General features: G+C 51.0%; 2 protein-coding genes and 1 long non-coding RNA gene across 6 annotated transcripts in view; 1 reads left to right on the top strand and 2 right to left on the bottom strand.

Annotated features, from left to right (window-relative positions):
* On the bottom strand, positions 1-8424 carry LOC143433781 (uncharacterized). Its single transcript, XR_013070330.1, has 2 exons — positions 8282-8424; positions 1-7949 (listed from the first exon to the last, which is right to left on the bottom strand). It is a non-coding gene; the product is annotated as an uncharacterized LOC143433781 (long non-coding RNA).
* LOC117702120 (prostamide/prostaglandin F synthase) lies at positions 6273-9284 on the top strand. The gene is made up of 7 exons (XM_034493425.2): positions 6273-6433; positions 6711-6915; positions 7209-7260; positions 7810-7873; positions 8307-8382; positions 8560-8678; positions 9115-9284. The coding sequence occupies exons 1-7, from the start codon at positions 6371-6373 to the stop codon at positions 9139-9141; spliced, it is 606 nt and encodes a 201-aa protein (XP_034349316.1). The 5' UTR covers positions 6273-6370; the 3' UTR covers positions 9142-9284.
* A 938-nt stretch (positions 9285-10222) lies between these two features.
* Positions 10223-22915, bottom strand: part of LOC117702118 (membrane metallo-endopeptidase-like 1) — a 30252-nt gene continuing 17559 nt past the window's right edge. For all 4 annotated transcript variants that reach the window (XM_076706382.1, XM_076706383.1, XM_076928185.1 and 1 more), the window contains 20 exons: positions 22536-22697; positions 22165-22245; positions 20876-20971; positions 20290-20408; positions 19705-19767; positions 18136-18270; positions 17965-18054; positions 16798-16934; positions 16061-16154; positions 15060-15188; positions 14489-14587; positions 14051-14134; positions 13562-13665; positions 13190-13248; positions 12733-12852; positions 12134-12267; positions 11958-12023; positions 11046-11141; positions 10708-10784; positions 10223-10619 (listed from right to left, as the gene is read on the bottom strand). In XM_076706382.1, coding sequence (XP_076562497.1) covers positions 10520-10619; positions 10708-10784; positions 11046-11141; positions 11958-12023; positions 12134-12267; positions 12733-12852; positions 13190-13248; positions 13562-13665; positions 14051-14134; positions 14489-14587; positions 15060-15188; positions 16061-16154; positions 16798-16934; positions 17965-18054; positions 18136-18270; positions 19705-19767; positions 20290-20408; positions 20876-20971; positions 22165-22245; positions 22536-22697 — 2045 coding nt within the window. In that variant the 3' untranslated portion in view covers positions 10223-10519. The remainder of the gene's footprint in view (positions 10620-10707; positions 10785-11045; positions 11142-11957; positions 12024-12133; positions 12268-12732; positions 12853-13189; positions 13249-13561; positions 13666-14050; positions 14135-14488; positions 14588-15059; positions 15189-16060; positions 16155-16797; positions 16935-17964; positions 18055-18135; positions 18271-19704; positions 19768-20289; positions 20409-20875; positions 20972-22164; positions 22246-22535; positions 22698-22915) is intronic.

Raw genomic sequence — 22915 nt, 5'->3', positions numbered from 1 at the left:
TACATACGTACATTTGGTGGATGGGGCTGAGCCCCAAATGCCACACACTTTATTCCTTTGCTTAGCTTCTCTTATATTTTCTTAGACAAAGATTCTTTAGAAAATTATCTCATAGATTAAATATTACACAAAGGGGGAGTTACAGAAAGATGTCAATAGTTACATAGTCATATCTAATGAGTGGGGAAGGACCTGTCACCCCCATTTGGGCACAGGGAGGCATCCCACAGCCCCCTAGTTATTTCTGGCTATTTTTTATTTCTGGTTAATTGAGTTTGGAGTCCTGTGGATCCCGTGGTGGGACCAGGAGCTGAATTATGAAGTTACAAATGTTTTTCAAAAGTTTCACTCTCTGAGATGCCAAGCACTTTGCCCATCGACGAAAAGGACTGGCAGACTTCTAAAGCAAAGAATTCCAGTTGATAAATGTTATTGTCTTGCTTTTCTGTTTTTGGCTTTATGTCTTGTCTTATGTATCTGGTCTATATTTATGCATGTTCTGACTTGGGGCTGTATCACACCATCACACACATGGTCCCTGTAAGACAGATGCTGCCTGTGCCACCCTGCTTCCTGCCCAGGTCTAGCTGGTGGTAAGGCTGAGCCAGGGGATCTGTGTTGACCTCTGACCTCTGACAGTACTGCTGTACATCTGCAGCTCCAACAAATGGAAGAATCTGTGACTTATGTGCCTGTAAGTTTTGCTATTTTGTGTGTGTCAATGGATGTGGCCACACTGTGTGCTTATTTCTGACTGGTCTTGACTATGTGAGCTTACTATGACATTTCTTTCTCCTGCTGACAGGTGTCTGGGCTCAGAATTGAACTCTGAGCTTTCTGGCCACTGGATCTAATATAGTAGGAATTGAAATGTCATTTGGGTATGGATGATATTGAAGTTATTTTATGCTGTGCTGCTTTATTGCTGGCTCTAAAATTGGGTTATGGCTCACCCTTTTTCAGACACAGGCATGGTTTTAAAGTCTATGTCTGGGGTTAGGAATTAAAGGGATTATTGGTTTCTAAGTTATTTGATATGGTTAAAAAATCTATAATATCTATGACAAAGGGCTAACTTAAAACTCGTAATTTACAGTTGGCAATTACAGCATAATTTTGTCATGAGACATAAATCACACATGACTGGTCACCATCTTGGCTTTGGGCTAAAGAAGATGGAGTCATGGTTTCACTGCCATCTTGACTAAGGGCAGCCATGTGGCTGGCAGCCATCTCTGCTGTGGGTTGGAAGAGGCAAAAAAGCATATGGCTTACCACCATTTTGACTAAGGGCAATCACATGGTTTATATTGATTGTCCTGTCCTAAAAACCAAGTTTATGAAAGATGTTTGTTTAATGAGATATTAAAGCCATACTTTCATGCATTCGTGTACAAGAGTGTACCTGGATCACAGCAAAACTTTGCAACATAAAAGTAACCCACTTGGTATTAATTTTAGAGACACTAAATTATTTATGCTGTCAGAAGTTGGTTTTGGCTTCTGAAAATTATTATTATGCGCTGTGTTTTTGCTCTTAGAAATGTTTCTTTATTTTGACATTGTCAAAAACACAATTGAGAGATTTTAAACTTTTTCCAGAAACTTTTGGTGGTTTACAGCATTAAAAAGGGTGAAAAATCACTGGCTAAAAATTATGTCTCTCTTTACCTGAGGTCTCTTCAGGTTAACAGAGTCTGTTAAGGATATATATCTAACCTTACTTTTGCTAGCATTTTTTTTTTTTTTGTAAATTGAGTCATACAGGAAACTTGTGTTCTATGATGCACCATATAAGGAACAAGAAAGTTCCCAGTTTCTTTTTTGAACTGTATTTATGGATTAAAATTTTATACTAGAAGAGCTTCAGTTTAAAATCATTAAGGTTAAACCTAGCAGGGATGGAATGCCAAGTCCCAGTCTTATAAAAGCCACTAAATTATTGTAAAATGTTAAAGGTAATTAAAAAGTGTGGGTGTCTTGGAGGCAGGAGGAGAGAAGAAGTCTCCATGAGGAAAGGACAGATGGAGCAGGAGCCGCCGGAGAGAGACTAAGATGGCAGCTAACCTATGTGGCTGGAAATTTGCTGGTAAGTAATCAGGCTACTACGGTCGGGTTAGCATAGATGAGAACCCTGCCCAGCAAAAGTGCAAGAAGCTTTTTAATAAATATACCAGGTCTCCCTGCCATTATTTCAGAGCTAGGGTGGGCATAGAAAAGCCCAGTACTTTTACATTGGTATCCAACATGCTAGGCACAGAATCCAAACTTAAAAAGAAATTCAAACTTACAAAGAACCAGGCTTAGAGCCTGAAATGCTCCGGGTGGAAGGCAGACACTGTGGTGGTCTGTGCTCTGTGAGTGAAGCAGCCGAAGTCCAAGTCTGGATGGCCACAGGGGCCAAGGAAACAACCAATGCCCTAAGGTGAGGCTTGGCGTGAACAGGGATCAGAAGGGGCAGCTTCTCCCAAGCTCTACATGGTTCTGGAGAAGAGTCGGAGCACGTGCTAGTGAGAGCTAGGTGGCCAGGGGACACATGGGTGCCAGGCTGTGTGGGTGTGGGCGCTTACTTAGCATGCATGCTTCTACGGTCTCTCACGAGCAAGCAGCTACATGCTAGACCCACAGTGCCATGGGGGGCGGGGCTTTTGCTTTTGCCTGTAGCCCGGAAGCACAGACCCCAGCCAGCAAATAGCTTGCAGCAGGGCGGAACCGCCTCTTTTCTGTGAGCTGAAGGGCTAGGGTGGGGCTAGCCACAGCTAGGTGGTGAACTGAACAGCAGAGGGAGACAGAGGGAGCACAGGTGAACTTCTGATCAGGTAAAATGCTTGGAATTATGTCTAAACGCCAGAGAAAAAAGGAGGCTGGTTATAAAATATCATAGGCAGAGATACATACTTTGAAATTAATAAAGTGTAAGGCTGGAAAGAGTTTAGAAAAAATTAAATACAAAAAGGATAATTGAGTTTAGAAAACAGTAAGTAAATGAATACACATAAAAAATAAAGCCCTTAAAGGAGAGAAAAAGAAACAGAAATGTTTTAAAAGGTACACACACAGATGCTAAAGAATTAGAAAAAGAGGAGACTAAAGAATTAGATGTTGTAACAGACGTCATAGAACACAGATCAGAGGAGTTTTTCAATCAGGATAAAGAATCTTCAAAAGAATCTAATCTGGAACCTACAAGGACAGCAAAAACAAAGAGGTAGTTCCAGATAAGAAAAATCCATAAAGACTTGAGAAATTAGAATGGAAAGCCATAGAGATACAATATACTAAACTAAAAATACAGATTCTGAGATACAAAGCCATCCTAGAGCAATGTCATACCATAACTTACATGGTTTTTTTTTGTAGATTTGAAAATTTAAAACATGTTGATTCATTATACTATTGATACATGTTCAGAATTCCAAATGGCTTCTGCCTTAAGTTCTGAAGAGGATGATTCTGAGATTGCCCATTTATTAAAGGTAATGGCTATGTTGAAAATGCCTTTGCAGATTGGAGCTGGTGATGCTCTGACATTGTATCCACTAGGATACAACATTTTTTTAGACATTATGGCATAAACTATGTTACAAATGTATCTTGAATCCTACAGGTCAGGCAATTGTAAGAAGTTTTAACTACACTTTAAAGAAAATACTCATGAAACAGAAAGGGGATATGGGATCTCCCAGAGATAGATTAAATAATGGTTTATTTGATTTAAAAATTTTAAATGTCAAGGAGACAGGTAACACAGAAAGCCCTGGAGTTTAGAAAGGACTGATGACTTTAATCAGCCCATATATGTGTTAATTTCAGAATGGAAGGAAGGAAATAGATTGAACTGGAGAAGAGGTTTTGTCTTTGTTTCAATGGGAGAAGAAAAGCTATGGATTCCATCAAAATTAATATAGATTAGATTTTCAGGGGAGACCTCCTGAAAATCTTGGCTGCAGACATGAAGGGGAAAAATCCAAGAACAAACAAAACAGGTACATGAATTCCTCTGTGTGGGAACAGCTCTGAGACCAGCTGGGACAGGGAAATGTCTCCAGCAGGACTTCAGCTAAGCAAAGCCAACAAATCCTGTTGGCTACAGAGTCCTCATGTCTTATGCCATCCTTTCAAATAGCATAGATGAAATTTATATTACAGTTTGGGTATACAATCCAAACCAACTTATAAGAAAGGACAGATGCCTTACCTGTTCAAACAGGGACCAGAGCATCCTTAGCTGAATGGTGAACACTGCACATCCCATACATGTGTTAGTGCACAAATGTATATCATCTTTGAAAGTTTATAAATCTACGGAGCAAAAGGACCAGACACCAAAACAGACGTGACAAAAGCCCAGGCAATCCAGCTTCACTGACTGCCTCAAATGCTGTTTCCCCCAAAATCTGCATCCAGAACAACTTGAAAACACCTAGCTAGGATGGTTCAGCCTCTCAGACTGTTATAACCAGGACTTCAGTTAAGTCTTGCCTGGTTACATCACACAGAGGCTGGAGCAAATGTTGCGGTGAGATTTCTTAGGACTTGAACAATATCCCAGTTTCCTTAGGGCCCCCCAAAGGGAACATCACTTCAACACAGCAGGGAACAATTTTAAGAGACTGATGCCTCATTCCCAAGAGACAGGGTGGGTGGATTTTGGTCATTTGATGAGTGATGGATGTTTTTCCTCCTTTAAGAGGCATTGGTTACAATTTGTTAATGTCTTGATTAGAGGAGAAACAAAGTATAGTAGGTTAGATTCAGGAATTCATCTCTTGCTTTTTCCTCTCAAATCGTTCCTTCTCAAATGTTAGGGGAAAGGGCAGAGAGGGATGAAGAGAAAAAGGGGGGATATAGGAATAATAGGATAAAAGGGTAGATTATTGAATCTATTTTTGAAGAGCAGCAACAAGCATGGAGCACTTTCTGCAGACATCTTCCCATGTTCCTGGGATCCTCTGCACTGTACTCCTCAACACTTAACAGGAGGTGAGGAGCCCCATCTCTGGCTTTCTTCTGGTGATGCCCCTGGAACCAGTGACTCTACAGACCAGCTCCCCTTGGCTCTGCAATTTTCTTTCCTTTCTGTATGTATGTTTGTGCACCTGTGTGCACCTGTGTGTGGCGGTGGAGTCCAGCGGTTGAGTATTTTACTCAGTGCCTCTCAGTCTTATTTCTTGAGACAGGGTCTATCGCTGAACATGGAACTCACTGATTCAGCTACACCGACCGAGGAGTGAACCCCAAGGATTCTCACGTCTTTGCTTCTCCAGCCCTGAGATCACAGGTATCTACCACTTTACTGAGCCAGTTCCCCAACCCTACTCTTGCCTGCATATATGTTTGGACACAATGTACATGCCTGGTGCCTCAAGAAGCCATAAGGGAGCATCAGACGCCTTGGAGCTGGAGTTGCAGAGGGTTGTGAGGCACCTGTGGGGACGCCTTCTGGAGCTAGTGCTCTTAACCACTGAGCCATCTCTCTAGCCACTAACTTCTGCTGACATGTGGTATGGATCCTAACTTCCTGCCTGGCCGTTCAGCCTCAGCTGAGTATCTTGTGGTGGCTCTCTCTCCCAGCCTCTCCATCCGTCAGATGCTTGAACTTGGCCCTAGCTTAGTGAGAAAAGGTCAGGAGAAGCGGATTCCTGAGTCCTCTACTCTTCCTAGGGACACACCGCTGCGAGCTGATCACCTTTGGGTTGTTTTACTCGGGAGCCAGTGGTTTAAAAGCTGACTTCAACGTGGCAGGAAATGATACTTTATGACGGAAGTTAATAGAATTTCGCGAAAATGAAGCACTACGGGAATTTTCAAAGCGGGAACCTAGTCTTGGAAAGGCTGGTCCTTTCACTACTCTAAGTGCCGCTACCCTTCTGTGTCTCACACTAGGGACTCGTGAATTCGATTCGCCGCTTCAACTTCTTGGCTGTAATTCTACCACCCTGCAACACTACTAACGACCACCAGACACTAGCAGAGAGCCACAGAAACGTTCGCTTGGAGCCGCGCAAATGCATTCTGCACAGGTGCATCGCTTGCGGTAAGTTCTGCTGCGCCATTGGCCAATAGGCTTATGCATATGCAAATAAACAACCGCGGAGGCGGAGGCGGAGGCGGAGGCGGAGGCGGAGGCGGAGGCGGAGGCGGAGGCGGAGGCGGAGGCGGAGGCGGAGGCGGAGGCGGAGGGATCTGCAGTGATTGTCCTTTTGGAGGGTGTGTGTGGCGGAGTCAGGGGCGGGACAAACGCGTAGCTCTGCAACCCGAACCCCTGGAGGTGGTGCAACCCAGGACTGGAGCGGGGATTATGGGCGGGGCATAGGCTGGCTGAAGAGCCTGAGCAGGGATCCCGGAGCAGAAAGGGACGGAGGAGGCCATGAATGCGGTGGACCTTGGTCGCGTAGGAGCGTGTGTCTTGAAGCATGCAGTGACTGGTGAGGTGAGGCCTGGCTGGCGCAGGGCGGAGAACGCCTCCTAGCACCTGACTCAGAGCCCTGGCAGCTCACACGGGCTGGACACTGCTGGTGTCCTGGTGTCCTAGGTCCTGAGGGGCCCTATAAATTCGCGTACTGGGCGTGGGTGCAGCAGATGGCCCACAGAGGGACCATCAGGAGGACCAGTCGCTGCGAAGCATGGAGCAGCATGCTGCGGGACATGTGAGGCAGCCGGGCATAGAGGGTTGGTGAGCCCATGTTCCCCCACTGATCCATCTGTAGGCCGTGGAGCTGCGGAGCCTATGGCAGGAGAAAGCTTGTGTGGTGGCCGGTCTGCGACGCTTCGGCTGCATGGTGTGCCGCTGGATCGCCCAGGACCTCAGCAACCTCCGGAGCATCCTGGACCAACACGATGTGCGCCTAGTGGGCGTGGGGCCTGAGGCTCTGGGCCTGCAGGAGTTTCTGGATGGTGGTTACTTCTCAGGAGGTGCGACTCTTCCCAGACTCAGAGCCTGGGCTCTCCCTTTCCAGGTCCAACAAGAACATATTCATGTGTCAGCATCTGAAGCTCTTCCCTGCCCTGCCTTCAGCCTGTGCTCTGGCTGGCACCCAGACCTAGTGGCAAAGTCCCAGTGACTCTTGCCCTTCCCGATTAAGCAGTGGTGACATTCAATCCTGCTCCTCCTGGCTTGGGTAGGCGGAGCTGGATACAATAAGTAGAGGGGACAGAGGGTAGAATGTTTGAAGCCTGGGGCACACAGCTGTGTCTTTTCTTTCTAGAACTCTACCTTGATGAGAGCAAGCAAATCTATAAGGAGCTGGGCTTCAAGAGGTAAGTGTGATTGTTAAGGAGCATGAGTCCAGCCAGGGACAGGAGGACAGAGTGGCTACTGCTCTCTCATGCATCTTCTTGCTACCACCATCTGCTCTGCTGTCTGGTTTGTCTCATGGAAACTGACTCTGGTGCTTAAGCCAGCCCTTCTTTGGGATTTCCTATGGATGTTGTTCCAAGCCAGGCCTGTTCTCAGCAATGTGCTATCTCATAAGCAGGAGGGACCATGGAGCCCAGTGCCTTAGCCATGGCTCATTGCAGTCCTCTGTTGCCACAGACTGCCCATCATGATAGGCAGTGCCGGCTAGGCGAGATCCCTGGGCATACCCAGCTTGGAGCTCATTCCCCATACTCCATACCACCTCTCCAGGGTCTCCAGGCCAGCTGTATTCAGCCTGGGGGCTCTCAGGGCTTCTGGAGATCCTTCCGATTAGACTAGTTGCTGATCTGACTGAGCCTCGGGTTAGATACGTGGGTGGGGGCGGGACACTGGGAACAGGTGTGGATACTCGTGCTCCACCAGAGTCTGGACACCGTATGTCTTTGTAGGTACAACAGTTTAAGCATCCTGCCAGCCGCCCTGGGAAAACCTGTTCGTGATGTAGCCTCCAAGGTTTGTGGTTTGAGAGCATTGGTGGGAATCCCTGGGGCATTCCCTCCTTGATGTCCTCCTTCTATCCAGCGACCATCTGTAAACAGCCGGTGATGTCCCCTTTACAATCTAGACCATCTCTGGCTTCCAGATTCCACCCCTTGCTCCCCAGGTCTCCAGGTGCCCCTGCCAGGTACTGACATGAGTCACCAGAATGTAGATCCAGTCCAGCCCTGGAAGACCAATGCACTGAAGTGTGGTCCTGGAGGGTGGCCTCTAGGGACATCCTGGTCTCTTCAGGGTTCCCAGCACCAGGATTCTCAGAGGCTGGTCTTGAACCCTTTCTCCCAGCAACTGTAATTCTCCCCCTGGCCACAACTTACCCAGGCCTTCCACCCGCCCACCCACCTGACTCCAACAGAGACTGACCTGGGTCCTTTTTCTGTCTTTCCAGGCTAAGGCTGCTGGCATCCAGGGGAACCTGTCAGGTGACCTGCTGCAAAGTGGAGGGCTGTTGGTGGTCAGCAAGGGTGGGTCAGAGCAAGACATAGAGCCCCATCTTGCCCATCTTGGGGGTCTATGTCTTCACGCTCCCACTCTGGTCTTGGGTGAGGGAATGGGCTGCTTGGCTTGGTCAGTGGATTATTCTCACTTCCCGGCACATAGATGCAAGATGCATGCAACTGACTCCCTGCCTGTGGTTACAGGTGGTGACAAGGTACTGCTGCACTTCATCCAGAAGTCCCCAGGTGACTATGTTCCCCAGGAGAACATCCTGCAGGCCTTGGGTATCTCTGCAGAGGTTTGTTCCAGCAAGCCACCCCAGGTGAGTAGAGGCCTTGGGGAACACTGTTTGTTACCAACCCTTAAATATATATAACTCACTCTGGGACAGTGCTTGGCATGGCCAGGAGATGAGTTATATACTCTCTAAGGATTTACATCATTTTCTCTGTGTTGGCAGCCTTGGGAGGTAGATGTGTCTCTGTGATTCTGCTTATAGAGGCTGAGCAGCAGAGAGGCCAGTGGGTAGGCAAAGCAGGGCCACACTGTGGGTTGAGAAAGGCTAGGCTATGTCCTAGATGTGTCTGTCAGGCCTTAGTGTGGCCCTGATGTCCTGCCCCCCATTCTCCATCGGAAGGGGGTAATGCGTGGGTTAGGCTGCTTCCCATGTCCAGCATGCTTCCTTCTCTTTCTGGGTGGTGGGCACTACTGGCCTTTGAGGAGTGTGATCAGGCTGACGGCCCCTGTTGTCCCCACAGTGTGATGAAGAGGTGTGTGGGAGGTGACACGTGTCCTCGGAGGACTTGGAGGAATTGGCAACCTTGAATGTATTTGGAATACAAAGAATCCTCGTGGAGCCATTGGCCAGGATGTTGGACCTTGTTCATCTTTGAACACCAACGAGCCATTAAAGTGCAGGCCCTGGGCAGTGAGCCTCTCGATGCTTCCACAGTGCGTCCCTGCCGTTCGACAGCATCGCTGCTCCCTATAGGCAGGAGGGGTGTCATAGTGTCATCTTCCTAGAGGACAGACTTCAGGCCTTGGTTATGGGATCCTGGAGATATCCATGTCATTTCCTTCCAAGGTGACCTAACGCTGTAGCCCACTTTGTTTGAGGACATAGAGTCAGGCTGAGGATATGGAGGTAAGAGTTTGGTAGGACTCTGGCCCCAGCCTCCAGTGGAGCCCAATTGTGGGGACTGGGTAGGCAGGCGTCTGCCCATGTCTATGGTGGAAGGCAGGAGGCTAATTGGGTTCAGAGATGGCAGATGAAGACTGAGGAACCCTTCCCTGATCTGAATGGCTGGTGTGTCCTGGGAGTAGCCTGGGTCAGGCTGAGCATGCCTGTCTCCAGGGTCCTAAGGTCCAAGCAGAGCTCCAGACACCCTACCATTTCAGACCTCCCCTTGTCAAGGGATCTTCCCTTGAGGTGGGCCGTAATGGCCAGATTAGCACTTTCTAAATCTAAGCCAGGGTGACTACAGGGTCCTCCTCGATGTCCTCCTTGTATCAAGCCACCATCTGTAAACAGCCGGTGATGTCCCCTTTACAATCTAGACTATCTCTGGCTTCCAGATTCCACCCCTTGCTCCCCAGGTCTCCAGGTGCCCCTGCCAGGTACTGACATGAGTCACCAGAATGTAGATCCAGTCCAGCCCTGGAAGACCAATGCACTGAAGTGTGGTCCTGGAGGGTGGCCTCTAGGGACATCCTGGTCTCTTCAGGGTTCCCAGCACCAGGATTCTCAGAGGCTGGTCTTGAACCCTTTCTCCCAGCAACTGTAATTCTCCCCCTGGCCACAGCTTACCCAGGCTTTCCACCCACCCAGCCACCTGACTCCAACATGTACAAAGCAAAGTCTTCTTTGAAGCGTTTACTTAGCTCAAGTCTGAAGCTCCAGGACATTTAGCCACACATTATGGAGAGGGTGGAAGACAGCTGACCGCTCCTACTGGGCTGCTGACCCTCACTGGCCTGAAGGGGCGCAAGACCGGACACCACTCATCCCGGGTGCCGGCGGGCGGCTGCACTCTAGGCTGGGCGTGGAGGGCTGGCAGGTGGCTCCGGTGGCCTTCAGGCAAAGACCTGCATATCTATGCCCGCTACACCGTTCAGGAAGCCTCTGGGTGGCAGGGCGTGGGCCGCGGCATAGCTCAGCCTTGGCTACCAGATGCGACATCGTTTCATGGGATGCATGGGGCTGCCTCGTGGACAGTGGTATGCCTCAGAGAAGCCTGGCAGGTTCTGTAGTGAGCCCAACACCCTGTGGACCAGAAAAGGAGGTCTGAGATGTGGGGAGGGGCCCAGGGCAGAGGTGGGGTAACATGCTAGCTTGGGGACTGCGCACTTGCCTGTACTTGAGAGGACTGTGGACGTCTGTCTTGATGGACTGGATGGCAAACTCTGGCCTGTAGGACCCACACCACACCTGGAGGTTCACGGGTGGTCTGGTTACTGGTCTGAGGGCCGAAGCAGCACCCTTTTGCACCAGGAAGTCCTTACCTCCCTAAACTGCTGTTTATAGGGTATGGACAGGAGGCCAACAGATCTCTTCCCTCCCTCCACCTCTGCTGCCTTCTCCCCAGCCGGGGATGTGGCAAGCCCATGCTACCCTTGGAGGTACTCTATAGCGGACCCTCCAAAGCTGTGAGAGTGGGGACCAGAGACTAGGTCGCTACTGGGGGGTCACCTGGGCATAGTTGATGAAGAAAAGCTGGGCATAGGTCAGGTTCAGTCCTGGCAGTCTTTGATCTTTGCCGCCTTCAGCCAGCCATTGTAGGTAAGCCTGCAAACACCAAAGTGGGGCTGGGTCTAGCCAGGCTTCCAGAGAGCCACATGCAGAATGATCTGGTTCCAGGACCTGCCCTGGGTGGGATCCCTACCTTCAGGGCTTAGAATAAAATGTGTATAAGCCAGTAGTTTCCTCTGCAGCCCTCTAAAGGCCTATCCAACAGGGCTCTGTGAGACCCTCAGCCAGAGAGCTGGCCCTTGGAATCCACCCACATGGGATCCTGGTACCCAGTGTTTGTTTTCTTTCTTTCTTTCTTTCTTTCTTTCTTTCTTTCTTTCTTTCTTTCTTTCTTTCTTCTCTTTCTCTCTTCTCTCTTTCTCTCTCTCTTTCTCTCTTTCTCTCTTTCTCTCTTTCTCTCTTTCTTTCTAGATTTATTTATTTATTTTATGTGAGTATGCTGTCTCTGTCTTCAGACACACCAGAAGAGGGCATCAGATCCATTACAGATGGCTGTGAGCCACCATGTGGTTGCTGGGAATTGAACTCAAGGCCTCTGGAAGAGCAGTCAGTGTTCTTAACCACTGAGCCGTCTCTTCAGCCCCAGGGCTTTCTATCCCGAGGCTGTAGAGTAGATGTGGACTGCTGAGGCCCACGGTCATGTCATCTCTACTGTGTATACTCGTTAGGAGACAAAAATGGTTCCTGTAGCAGCCCACATGTGGAAATGTGGAAGACTCCAGGTATATGACCATCAGATACAGCTTCTTCCCCAATTCAAATGGAGGGTTTTTAGGACACCGCCCCAGGTTAGGCATGTCCCTGCCTTGTTAGGACTAATACCAGTTCCTCCAAGGGCCCCCTAGGGCCCACCTTGTATGCCTGTCGCACACCACCGTTGTCGGCAATGTTCTCCCCGAGGGTGCTGAATCCGTTCACCTGCATAAAAAAGACTGGATGGAGGCCAGCTGGCCCGGGGCCCCTCTTGTCCCGTGGGGCCAGGGCTGGATACGGTTGCAGAGCCACCACAGTGCTGGTGACACGCTTACATTCTGGTTGTTTGCTAGGTCCCAAGAGAAGTTGCCGTACTGGTAGATCATGCACTGCGATTGCTGCTGGAAGTGCCGGGCTGAGAAGTTACTCCACCAGTCCAACATGTTGCCGTTCTTGTCAAAGTTACGACCTGTGCAGGAGCAGAGGACATGCACACTGTCCCCAAGGCCCCTGTTTTCACTGCCTCTCTGCACCCTCTAGCAAGGCCAGCTAGCTCAGTGCTTGGTTATGAACTTAGTCCAGCAGCCAGGGTTTAGGGGTTCCAAGCACATAGAGCCATGTTGGGGTGCTGCTCAGGACAGCTTCCACGCCACGCCATCCTTGCCCCTGAAGTTAGGACCAGGAGTCTCAGATTCAGCTAATCCAAACCCATTGGAGGATCCCATGGCTATCCTCCTATGATCCCTCTGGTTAAACCATGTTGGAGAAACAGCTAAGACATCGTTGTTGTCAGGCCCTAGGAGTCAAACGGGGCAGCCCCTTCGGGGATGGAGACTAGGTGAGGCCTCTGACCAACTCATCCGTTAAGAAACTGGGTGGAGGACCCCCGACCTGCTAAGTGGGTTGGGGCATTGCCGTCGTAGGGTTCCTTTACCGTTATCATCAAAGCCGTGTGTGATCTCGTGCCCGATCACCATCCCAATGCCCCCAAAATTCAAGGACTGCGGTTGGTCCTTGCTGAAGAAGGGTGGCTGGAGGATCCCTGCTGGAAAGACTGTCCCCGCAGGGTGGAAAAAATGAGCTGGGAGTGAATGCCTCCACTGGGCCCTGTCACCTGAAGCTAGGATGCCCGCCCAATGTACACACAAGGGAACACTCAGATACCAGAACAGGAATCTGGTTTGAGGATCTATGCCCGACTTCTTCCTGCCTACTGCTGCCTTCTGAAAAGTGCTCCCTGACATTTCCACTGTGTCCCTCCAGACCTACAACCCTTGAGGTGGACCATAGGGCAACATGACATCACCTGGACCCCACTCCCCTTTCTGAGAGTAGACAGAGTTTCCTGGGCAAGGGTGAGGGGCTGAACGGGAGAGGCAAGGTGGGCTTACCGATCTGGTTTCTGTTTGGAGAGTAGAATGCATTGACCACTGCAGCCCCGATGATCCAGCTGTGGTAAATACACTGGTCATTTGGAGTCCACATCTTCCAGGATGCTCCCTATGGTCCCTCTGCCCTGGCTGACCAGATCCTGCCCTGAAGAGGTCTGTGGCAGAGTGGCCAGCTACTACTGTGGCATCCTAAGCCAATCCCAAGCCAATCTGGTTCCTCTCTGAGCCCCCCAAAGCAGAGGATGCTGGGGAGAAGGAGGACTTAGGTCTAGTGTCCTCTTTGGCTGGCATCAGGATAGATTCATGTAGCCACCCTTAGCCAGTAGATTGAGTCTTGCGTACCAGGCTAGCCCGCGTAGCCACTCTACTCACAGGTTCTGGTCCACCTTTTCACGAAGCTTCTTGAGGCTCCTCTGGGCATTATTTTTTAGGTTCTGAAGCCCGTTCTCAAAATACAGGTCCTCTGAGAAAGTCAACTATGAGAAGAAAAGTGTCTCACGTGGCTGGCACTCAGGCTGAGTCCCTGAGAGTGTTAGAGGAGGGACTGAGGGTTGGGGAAGGGTCTCAAGAAACATAGGTCAGCAGGGCAAGTGGCCCTCAGACTCCTGGAGGAGATACGTGGGGAGGGTACCCTGACTCTGAGCATTTATGTGACTTTCAGAAAGCTCAGTTTCTCTGGGCCTCAGTTTCCCCATCTGTAAACAGGGTGAGGTTAGAGCCACTCCAGAGTGTAGGAATGTAACTGAATGAACTAAGAGAGCAGAAGGATACCTTACATGAAGTCCCCAATCCCCAGGAGGGTGGTCAGAACAGGGGACCCCAGGGGAGTGGGCGGGGAATGCTCCCAAAGAAGGTACGCACACTGGAGTATTCCTCATCCAGGTGTCTATTGTTATCTTCCAAAATGTAGTCAGGGTAGCCGATCTGTTCCCGGATATTCATGGCCTGAGCAGAGGAAGGACTTCAGTCACCCACCACGGGAGTCCCCCAGCCCCACGTGCTGCCTCTGTTCCCTGGGGATAACAGGCAAGCTCCCCTCCACCAGCTTGCAGAGCCAAACCAGTAAATACTTCTCCATGCCCCTCCATGCTTAGGAGTCTAGTGACTGGTTTACCACTGGCCCCAGAGGAACTTGGATAGGTCCTAGCCTCAGACCACAGAGCCCCCTTCTGTTTCCTGGGGATTACCCAAGCGTGGCACCTATCCCAGCTTCCCTCCCACTAGGGTTGGTCCTTCAGCAAGGGGTCTTGACTGCAGGAGCTCTCCCCGGGGACATCACTCTGACTGTGGCTTGCCTACCTTTTCCTGGGCCTTCTTCTTGGATTCCTCATCCATCCAGTTCAGCTCATCCAGGTTATCCACAAACACGGACCTTACCTTCTCAATCAGCTCTCTGACCTGGGGGAATGTGTATCCTCATGTCCTACAGGGCATGATTCGTGCTCCAGGCTTTGTCTACGACACCTTTTAGGAGGAGGCCAGTGCCGCCCTGGCCCTGACCTCCTGGGGGAGTGTGACATTAATGTGGGTGACCATTCTGGCTCAGGGTTGTAGCCTCACCAGCTTTTTGGAAGCTTGCTTATACTAGGCTCAAAATCCATACAGCCTGTGCCTTTCCCAGGGGCCTCGCAGGGTCCAGAGCTGGAGCTCAGGGCCAGAAGCACTTGGGGTGGGATTTGTTTCCCTTGGTCTTCCTCTGATCTTTGTGGGCAGTGGCATTAACACATGAGTCATCGACTTCAGGGAGAGAATAGGGGTTGAACCGGCCGTGCATAGGAGTCACCGGGTGGGGTGGAGATGATGGGAACTGGTATTCCTGCCAGGTGGCTGACCCAGGGTAAGCCTGAGAGCTGTCCGTTTGGATACGCACCGTGCTCTTGCTGTCCTTGGAGAAGGCCCGCTTGATGTAGAGGGAGCCCACGGCACTCTCCATGTTGCTGTTGACATAGCTGACACACTCCCGCCAGCGCACCTCCTCCACGGTTGTGCCGTACAGCGCCTGTGTGTGTTTCTTTATTCACTCACTCGTTCAACCACTCACCCTTTCCCATATGCTAATATCTAACTTTCCCAGGTCAGGTATGGGACCCTGAGCTGATGAGGCATGGGCTTCAGGGAACCCAGAGCAGGACATGGGATGACCAAGACCAGATGCTGACCCTGGACATGAGAAGGCCATAGTGCTATTTCGAAAGGACTTGTCTTTACTCTGGAAGGGCCAGGGCCCCACTCGGACTCTGCTCTCACCTCCTGGACACCGTGGTATGCGTGGACTTTTTCCAAAGCTTAGGGCTAGCATTGACCCTGGAGCAAACACTTGGAAACATGCACAGCTTTGGCTACCAGCTCTCTAGATTCTGGTTCCCCACCCCACCCCCCGTTGTAGTGGCTGAAGGATTCCCTTCCTCTCTGTCCCCAGAGATGCTGAAGCATAAGGTGTGTTCCCTTCAGACTTGGTCCCTGAGCTCAAGTCAGGCCATAGAGAACTCTGCATCCTGCATCTCCTTCTTGAATTGTGGGTGTCCTGCCCATAAGGAGGCCTGTGGCTGTTTCTCTTCTCCAGCCTCTTGCCTTTCTAGTCTCTCTTCTGGCTGTTTACTCTTGGATTTCCTGACCTAATCTCTTCATGACTTCTACAGAGCAACTCCCTAGACTTCCCGGTCCCTCTTCTGGCCACGCTTGCTTTTGACAGCCCAGGCTTCTGCTTTGTTGGCTGCTGGCCGTCGACTGCCCCAGTAGGGCAGGGTCCTTGTCTACCAGGTTTCTGTCTCAGACCCAAGGGATGACAGTGCATGACCCTCAGCTTCATGGGCTGAAATGGACCCTAGAGGGCTTGCCTGGGCAGGAGCTTCATCTCTAGGATGCCCTCACCTTGCGGTAGTCCACCCGGGCTTCTTTGAATCTCTGGCTCAGGCTGCCGATGCGATCTAGTATCAGACGCCACACCAGGTAGTTCTGCATGGTCCTAGAGGAAGCCCAGGTTAAATAAGATAGGTGAATGGCTGTCTGCCAAGGGAGGGAGGGGACATGGGTTAGCCAGCAGGTTCCACACCACGCATGGTTCTCCATTCTCCAAGAGTTAACTTGCTTATCCCTCATGCTTTACAGAACACTCATTAGCAGGGTGAGGCACTGTGGTCACCAAAATTGAACCTCTGTGTTCCTCCTGCCGGAGGAAAAGTGCCTGATGTCTGGGTTCTTCTCCCGGAAGCAGGAACTGTATGTGTGTGTGCGTGCTTGTGTGCATGTGTATATATGTATGTGTATGTGTGTATTTGTGTGTGCGCGCATGCGTGTGCTTGTGTGCATGTGTGTGTGTGTGCACGCATGTATGTGTGCGTGTGTATGTGTGTGTCCGCATGTGTGTACGTGTATGTGTATGTATGTATGTGCATGTGTGCATGTGTGCGTATATGTGTGTGTGTGCGCACGCGTGTGCACATATGTATGTGTGTATGTGTGCGTGCGTGTATGTATGTGCATGTGTGTGCATGAGTGTGTGTATGTATGCGTGTGTATGTATGTGTGTGTATGTATGTGTATGTGTGTGTGTGTTGTGGGCCAGGGACAAAGATGCTGGGGCCCTGTGGAACTTCCCCTGCGCTCACTGTGCTGAGTAGATATCAATGATCTCCTCAAGATTCTCCAGGTAGGGGATGCCATAGACCACCACCTCCTCATCCGGGAGCAGCTCGACTTGGACAGAAGACAGCACGTTTTGTATGAAGAGAGTCCAGTTGAACCCCTGTGGAGAGGTAGGGGAGGAAGAAAGGGGCGGGCGGCCCATGCATCTAGGAGACCCAGGTCCCACTGAAGAACGTCTGGGAAACGGGAGAAAGGACTGTCAGTAGGAATCAGGACCAAGGGTGACTGACATTTCTCCAGAGGCTGTGAAACTGTCAAGAGTCTATGCATAATATTTGAAAAATTTGAAAAGTTAAGTGTAGTTGGTGGGGAAATGCCGAGCAAGAGTGACTTAGCAAAAACGACCCAAGTAAAAATATGATAGTCTTACATATACACTATGTAAGCAGGATATTTATCTTTGTTTAAACATTTTTTTAAGTGCTCATGCTGAGAACTGAACCCAGGAGGGCAGGGCTCCATTACTGAACTCCCCCAGTCCTGTGGTCACCATTACTCTTAGTAAATATTCCACAGTGCTGAGCTTAATGGTGTAGCTTTAACTACTTTGGAAAAAATGTTTTGAGACATGTTCTCTAGTCAGGCTGGTCTAGAACTGTTCTTGAGAACTTACTGTGTGCGTTTGTTTGTTTGTTTGTTTGTTTGTTTGTTTTTTCAAGACAGGACTTCCTGTGTGTCCCTGGCTGTCCTGGAACTCAGAGCTCCACCTGCTTTTCCCTCCTGAGTGCTGGGATTAAAGGCCTGCACCACTATGCCTGGCTTGAATTTATTGCTTAACTGAAGATTTATTTGATTTTTCCTATGTGTGTATAGTGTGGTTGCGTATCTGTAAGTGTCTGTGGGTGTCTGTGGAAATAAGAAGAGAACATTGGATCCCTGGAGCTGGAGCCACCATGTGGTTGCTGGGAATTGAACTCAGGACCTTTGGAAGAGCAGTCAGTGCTCTTATCCACTGAGTCATCTCTCCAGCCCCCTACTGGGATTTTTTTTTTTTTTTCACTGTGCTCATTTAAAGGTACTTTCTACCTGAGCGCCAGCCATAATACCCCATTAGAGCCAGGAGCAGCTTTCCAGGGAGTGAGTACCCAGATGGGTGGGGCTGGGCCAGTGAGTGGGTGCCTGGGTCTCACCTTCAGACCAAACCTGTCCTGCAGCTCCATCAGATCCATTCGGTGGTACAGGGCGGTGACATCATGCCTTTTCTCCTGGGGGACTGTGGCCTGTGTAGGGATCAGGGGTCACACAGTGTGGTGCTCAGCACCTAGCCTGACCCCCCCCCCCCCAGCACGGCCCTGCCTCACGTTGGCCAGATGTGTCTCCAGGTTCAGCACCTGTGCCATCTCTTCCCGCACCATGGCATTCTCCTTGGGCAGGTTCAGGTCTTTCCGTAACATAGTGGCCACTGACGTCATGAACTGCAGGTAGGCTTCCCGTACCTGGGATAAAAAGGACAGTGGATGCAGCTGGGTGGCTTTAGCCACCTGGGCCACCATGGAGCACTCTGTGGGGTGTGGGTGTGGGCGGGGTGTGACACATGGAGCAGCCCCTGGAAGCTTGTTCTTGTGGCTTCCCCAACAGGCTCCAGCACAGATAGCACAGAAGGGAGCATGGGGACTGTCCACACCTGATCCCCCTCGAGGGACAAGCCTGCATGATAGCCTTTGTGTTCTGTGGTCTGGGCCTACTTCCCAAACTTGGTATGGAGCCACATGCCCTGGCTATGCCAGCCAGCCAGCTCAGGATCAAAACTGTGGTCCCTGTTCATTTTCACCAGATGACCCATGCCCAGGCCTCTGTGGGTGAGGACAGTTTTTCAGAGATGCACAGTGCCAGACTGGCCTCTGCTGAAGCTCAGTGAGTTCTGAGGCTGCCCCAGTCATGGTTCGGCCATGGGTGGGGGTACTGCCTCTTTAAGATGGTTGTCTGCATCCTTCTTCATTCACGCCCACTCTTGCAGGGGCTTCCTTCACTCTAGCTGAAGCTGCAGACCACCCCTCCACTAGGGCTTAGCTCTGCCAGCTGCTAGGTTGGTGGCCACACACTCAAGCCTTTGAGATGTTCCAGGTCCCAATTGTCTGTATCCTGCGACCTTCTCCCAGCCCCCTTCTTTGACCACACCACACTTCCTCTTGGTCCCAACCACCTGTCAGGTCCCGGTGGCTTGACGCCCACCAGCACTTCAGCCCTGCAGTGTGGGTCACTCCTGCCTCCTGTCCATCCCTGCTGTGTTCCTGGACAGATATCCTTGCTGTCCCTGCCTTCTTTCTGTCCCTCCAAGTTCTTTCTTCCACCATGGTCTACTTAATAGTTGACTTCTCTCCACAGATGCAGGGGCTGACTCCACATAGCAGGCTCGTGGCCTCTGCCACCCTAGGCTGAGTTCTGGGCCTCCCAGACACTGGACGTCATTCTGCATGGGAGGGTCGAGTTAAATGGGTTGCCCGTGGCTTGAGAGATGGCTCAGCGGTTAAGAGCACTGACTGCTCTTTCAGAGGTCCTGACTTCAATTCCCAGCAACCACGTGGTGGCTCACAACCATCTGTAATGGGATCCAATGCCCTCTTCTGGTGTGTCTGAAGACAGCTACAGTATGTGCACATAAATAAATAAGTAGTAAGTAAATAAATCTTTTAAAAAATGGATTGCCTGTCTGGACAAGCTCACTCACCTCAGGACTGACATAAGTGTGGAAATTGGGTGTCCATGTTTTTGTCCCCAGCACTCAGTGCCTGGCCACATGCCCACAAGTGTTTACAGAGGCTAGCTTGGGAAGCAAGGCTAGTGGACAAACGGGAGTGCTGAGCCCTGGTAGGCCCAAGCCATGTGACACGTGCATACCTGTATCTGAGTCCTCAAGGCTCCCTGCTTACCTTGTGGCTGTCCTCCTTGAAATAGTACTCCCGAGATGGCATGCCCAAGGTGGGCTGGTCTATCTGGAAACACACAGAGGGTGTGACTCCTGGCAGTGTGGGGGGATCCCCGCAGCCTGGCTGAGGTGGGCAGAAGTCTTCACCCCCAAGACTGTGCCTGGTAGAACACAGGCTCCCTGTGGAAGGCAGATGCTTCCAAACCCAAGCCTTTCCCTCACACACAGAAAGGTGGGTTGCAAGGTTGGGACTTGCAAGGAGGTCAGAGAGGGGCTGAATGGGGCATAGGTCCCCCACAAGGAGGACTCACATCACTCAGCCTACCTAAAGTATGCTTCTCTGACCTTCCTTCTACGGCTCCTGCAGGCTTCCTGCCCAGGTGCCAAAACCCTCACAATGGGTAAGAGACAGGCCAAATGGCTAAGCACAGGGCCAGTCTCTGCTTGCACAACTCACATTGCAGACTAGGCTGTGGGCAGGGAACACATGCACTGAGCTCACAGATCTATCTCCCCAGCCACCATCCTGGTGTCTCTCCCTGCCTGCTGACCCTGTTCCCCACCCTGACTCCCCGAGGGAACTGCATACGTAGATGACGTGCTGGCTGGAGTTCTGGTCGTCATTCCAGATGAAGAGGTCAATGAGGACCCGTTTGTTGAACTGCGAGTTCAACACAGCCAACTGCCGCTCCAGCTCCCACTTGGGGCCTGAGGAGTTAGCACCCATGCTGGAGACCAGCTGGCCCATCTCCAGACAGGGAACTGCCGCCTAAGCACAAAGCATTCTGGGGGTTTAGGGAACCCTGCCTGGCTCAGATACTAAACTCACTGTGGGACTTTGGGGACTGAGGGAATGTTCTCCAAGTGGTCCTTAGGGAAATAGGTTCTGAGGGAATCACCATGTGCGGGTGGGAGATGCCGTCTAAGGGATGAACGGAGGGATATGAAGACAGGTGTCTAGAACACCAGGAGGGATGCCCCTCTGCAGAGCTTCAGGGAACCAGCGGCAGTAAGCACCTGTCTCAGCTGCCCTCCCCACTTCCCCCAGTGTGGATCCTAAGCCAGCTTTTGGGACCCTAAATTGGCTCTGGAAGAAATGGGCCCGTGGTTAGCTTGTGGGTAGCTTGGGGTTGAGTGGACCTTTCCCTGAAGTCTGCACACAGGCCTCTGCTTACCCACAGTCTCGTTCCACTTGTCCATGGCCACAGGCCAACCTCCTACTATGTTTAAGACGTTCAGCAGGGGCTCGGAGTCTCTCTTCTCTATCACACCTGGGAAGGGGAGGCATGTGTGCTTACTCAGACTCTGCTGGCTCAGGCAGACACAAGCCAAGAGCATGCCCTCTCTGTAGGCTCAGCTTTAACCCCAATGTTGCTGGTGAAGTACACACTTCCCTGGGGTCAAGGAGGTTGGGTACTTGGTAGCTGGCAGCTGGTGAGCAAGGCTAGGAAACCAGCTGTGGCTAGGAGGGAGGCCCAGGGGCAAAAGGTTACACAGGGCCACTGAAGCACAATGGCAGTCTAGAGACTTGGGCTAAAGGAGGGTCCCTGTAAGGAAGTGCTTTTCTGACAGTAAACTTGGGAGAACTCCAGGCAAAGACTAAGCCGATAGGGTGCATCCAGAAGTCACCACAGATGCAGAGGAGGACTCTCAGATGACAGAAGCCACACTTCAGAGCTGGCAATAAGAAGGGGCTAATGTCCATGTCAAGGCATGTGGCAGAGGCTGAGGGGACTCAGGGTTGGGACAAAGGTTTGACAGAAAAGGAGGAGCCACATGGCTCTCCCGATGGAGGGTACTAGCCTCAAGATGCCGTGGGTGGGAGACAAGAGGTGAGGCCTCCCACGGGGGCTGGGTGATGGCATATCTGGCTTTCTGTTTCAGCTTAATTTGGAAGTAGGGACAAAATTAGAGAAACGGGTAGTCCTGGCTGCTTTGGCCAAACGGAGCAGGGTTCTGTAGCTGATGGACCAGTACTGCGGTTAGTGGGCTAGAAGCAGAGGAGCGGGCTCAGGGTCCCGCCATCTGCTTTGGGAACCCAGACTCTTGAGCTGGAAATCCAGTAAAGGTAAGAATCCAGAGGGATTTTTCTGTGTCTGGTATGTATTGGTCACATAATTTGGGGAGCCCCCGACAAGATAAGATAGCCCTGGACAGGCCCAGGTAAGGGTTTCAATATAGGTGACTTCATAAAATCATGGCCCCACTGACTCCCATTGGCAGTACACTGGACTCAACCTCAAACCTCTAGGAGATGCCCAGGGGAAACAGCTGGGCCCAACCCCACTGTTCAGAAATGATGACCTTGGGCAGTGTAAGCACAGGCTGGGGCTTCCAAGCCTAATGAGCCAGGCCGGGCGAGGCACAGTGTACCCTGCATGGTGCCCACTCCCTCCTCATGGTGTTCAGTGTATGCTGTGATTCTGGAGCTGACTGGGCCCTGGCGGGGGATGACTCTACTCACTCTGGTTCATGCAGGAGCGGTACAGTGTCTTGGCCTTCTCCACAGCTGGGCGGTGCTGGACACTGGAATCCTCCAGTACCCCTGTGGGCAGAGGAGAAAGCTGAACAGAGGTTGAGGTGACTGTTGAGGGCCCAGGTCAACAACTCATGTCTCCTGTAACCCTTGGTCTCTTCTGGCCCTAGGTAAGCATCCCAGGGTCCCCGCTGACAGGCAAGGGGCTTCATCAGGCTGAGCAGAGACACTACTGTGACAACTCAGTTCAACTCCTAAGCAGTGATTTCTCCACTGGTCCTGCTAACCAAGATGTTTTGCAGGAACCCACCCAAGGCTCAATGCCACCTCCCTGCCCTCTGGTGGTGGCCACTCTTCACCTTTGAGGATGACCTCCAGCTCATCCCGAAGGATGTCAAAGACGCTGTATCGGGAGTTGGTCTCGGGGATCACGTGGTGTCGAAGCCAGCCTCCGCAAGCATACTGGTAGAAGTTTTCGCAGGGGTTTCTCGATTGGTCCATGTTCTGGAGGATTCTGGCAGCTGTTTATTCCAAGGGGGTGGTGGGGGGAGGGGAGACTGAATTGTGGACACCTCAACACTGTCTTTGAGTCTGAGAGACAGTGGCACCCCTTTGGGGATGGTTTGTTTGAGATTTATACCAGCAATCAGTTTACTGGCAGCTACTGATCTGCTCTCGAGTAAGTTAGTCACTTTCCCCGAGCCACAGGGAGTCTAGAAACATGGGAGGAACTGCCCAA

The sequence above is a fragment of the Arvicanthis niloticus genome, unplaced genomic scaffold, assembly GCF_011762505.2.
Source record: "Arvicanthis niloticus isolate mArvNil1 unplaced genomic scaffold, mArvNil1.pat.X pat_scaffold_480_arrow_ctg1, whole genome shotgun sequence".
Lineage (NCBI taxonomy): Eukaryota > Metazoa > Chordata > Mammalia > Rodentia > Muridae > Arvicanthis > Arvicanthis niloticus.
This window is presented reverse-complemented; position numbering and strand designations above follow the sequence as displayed.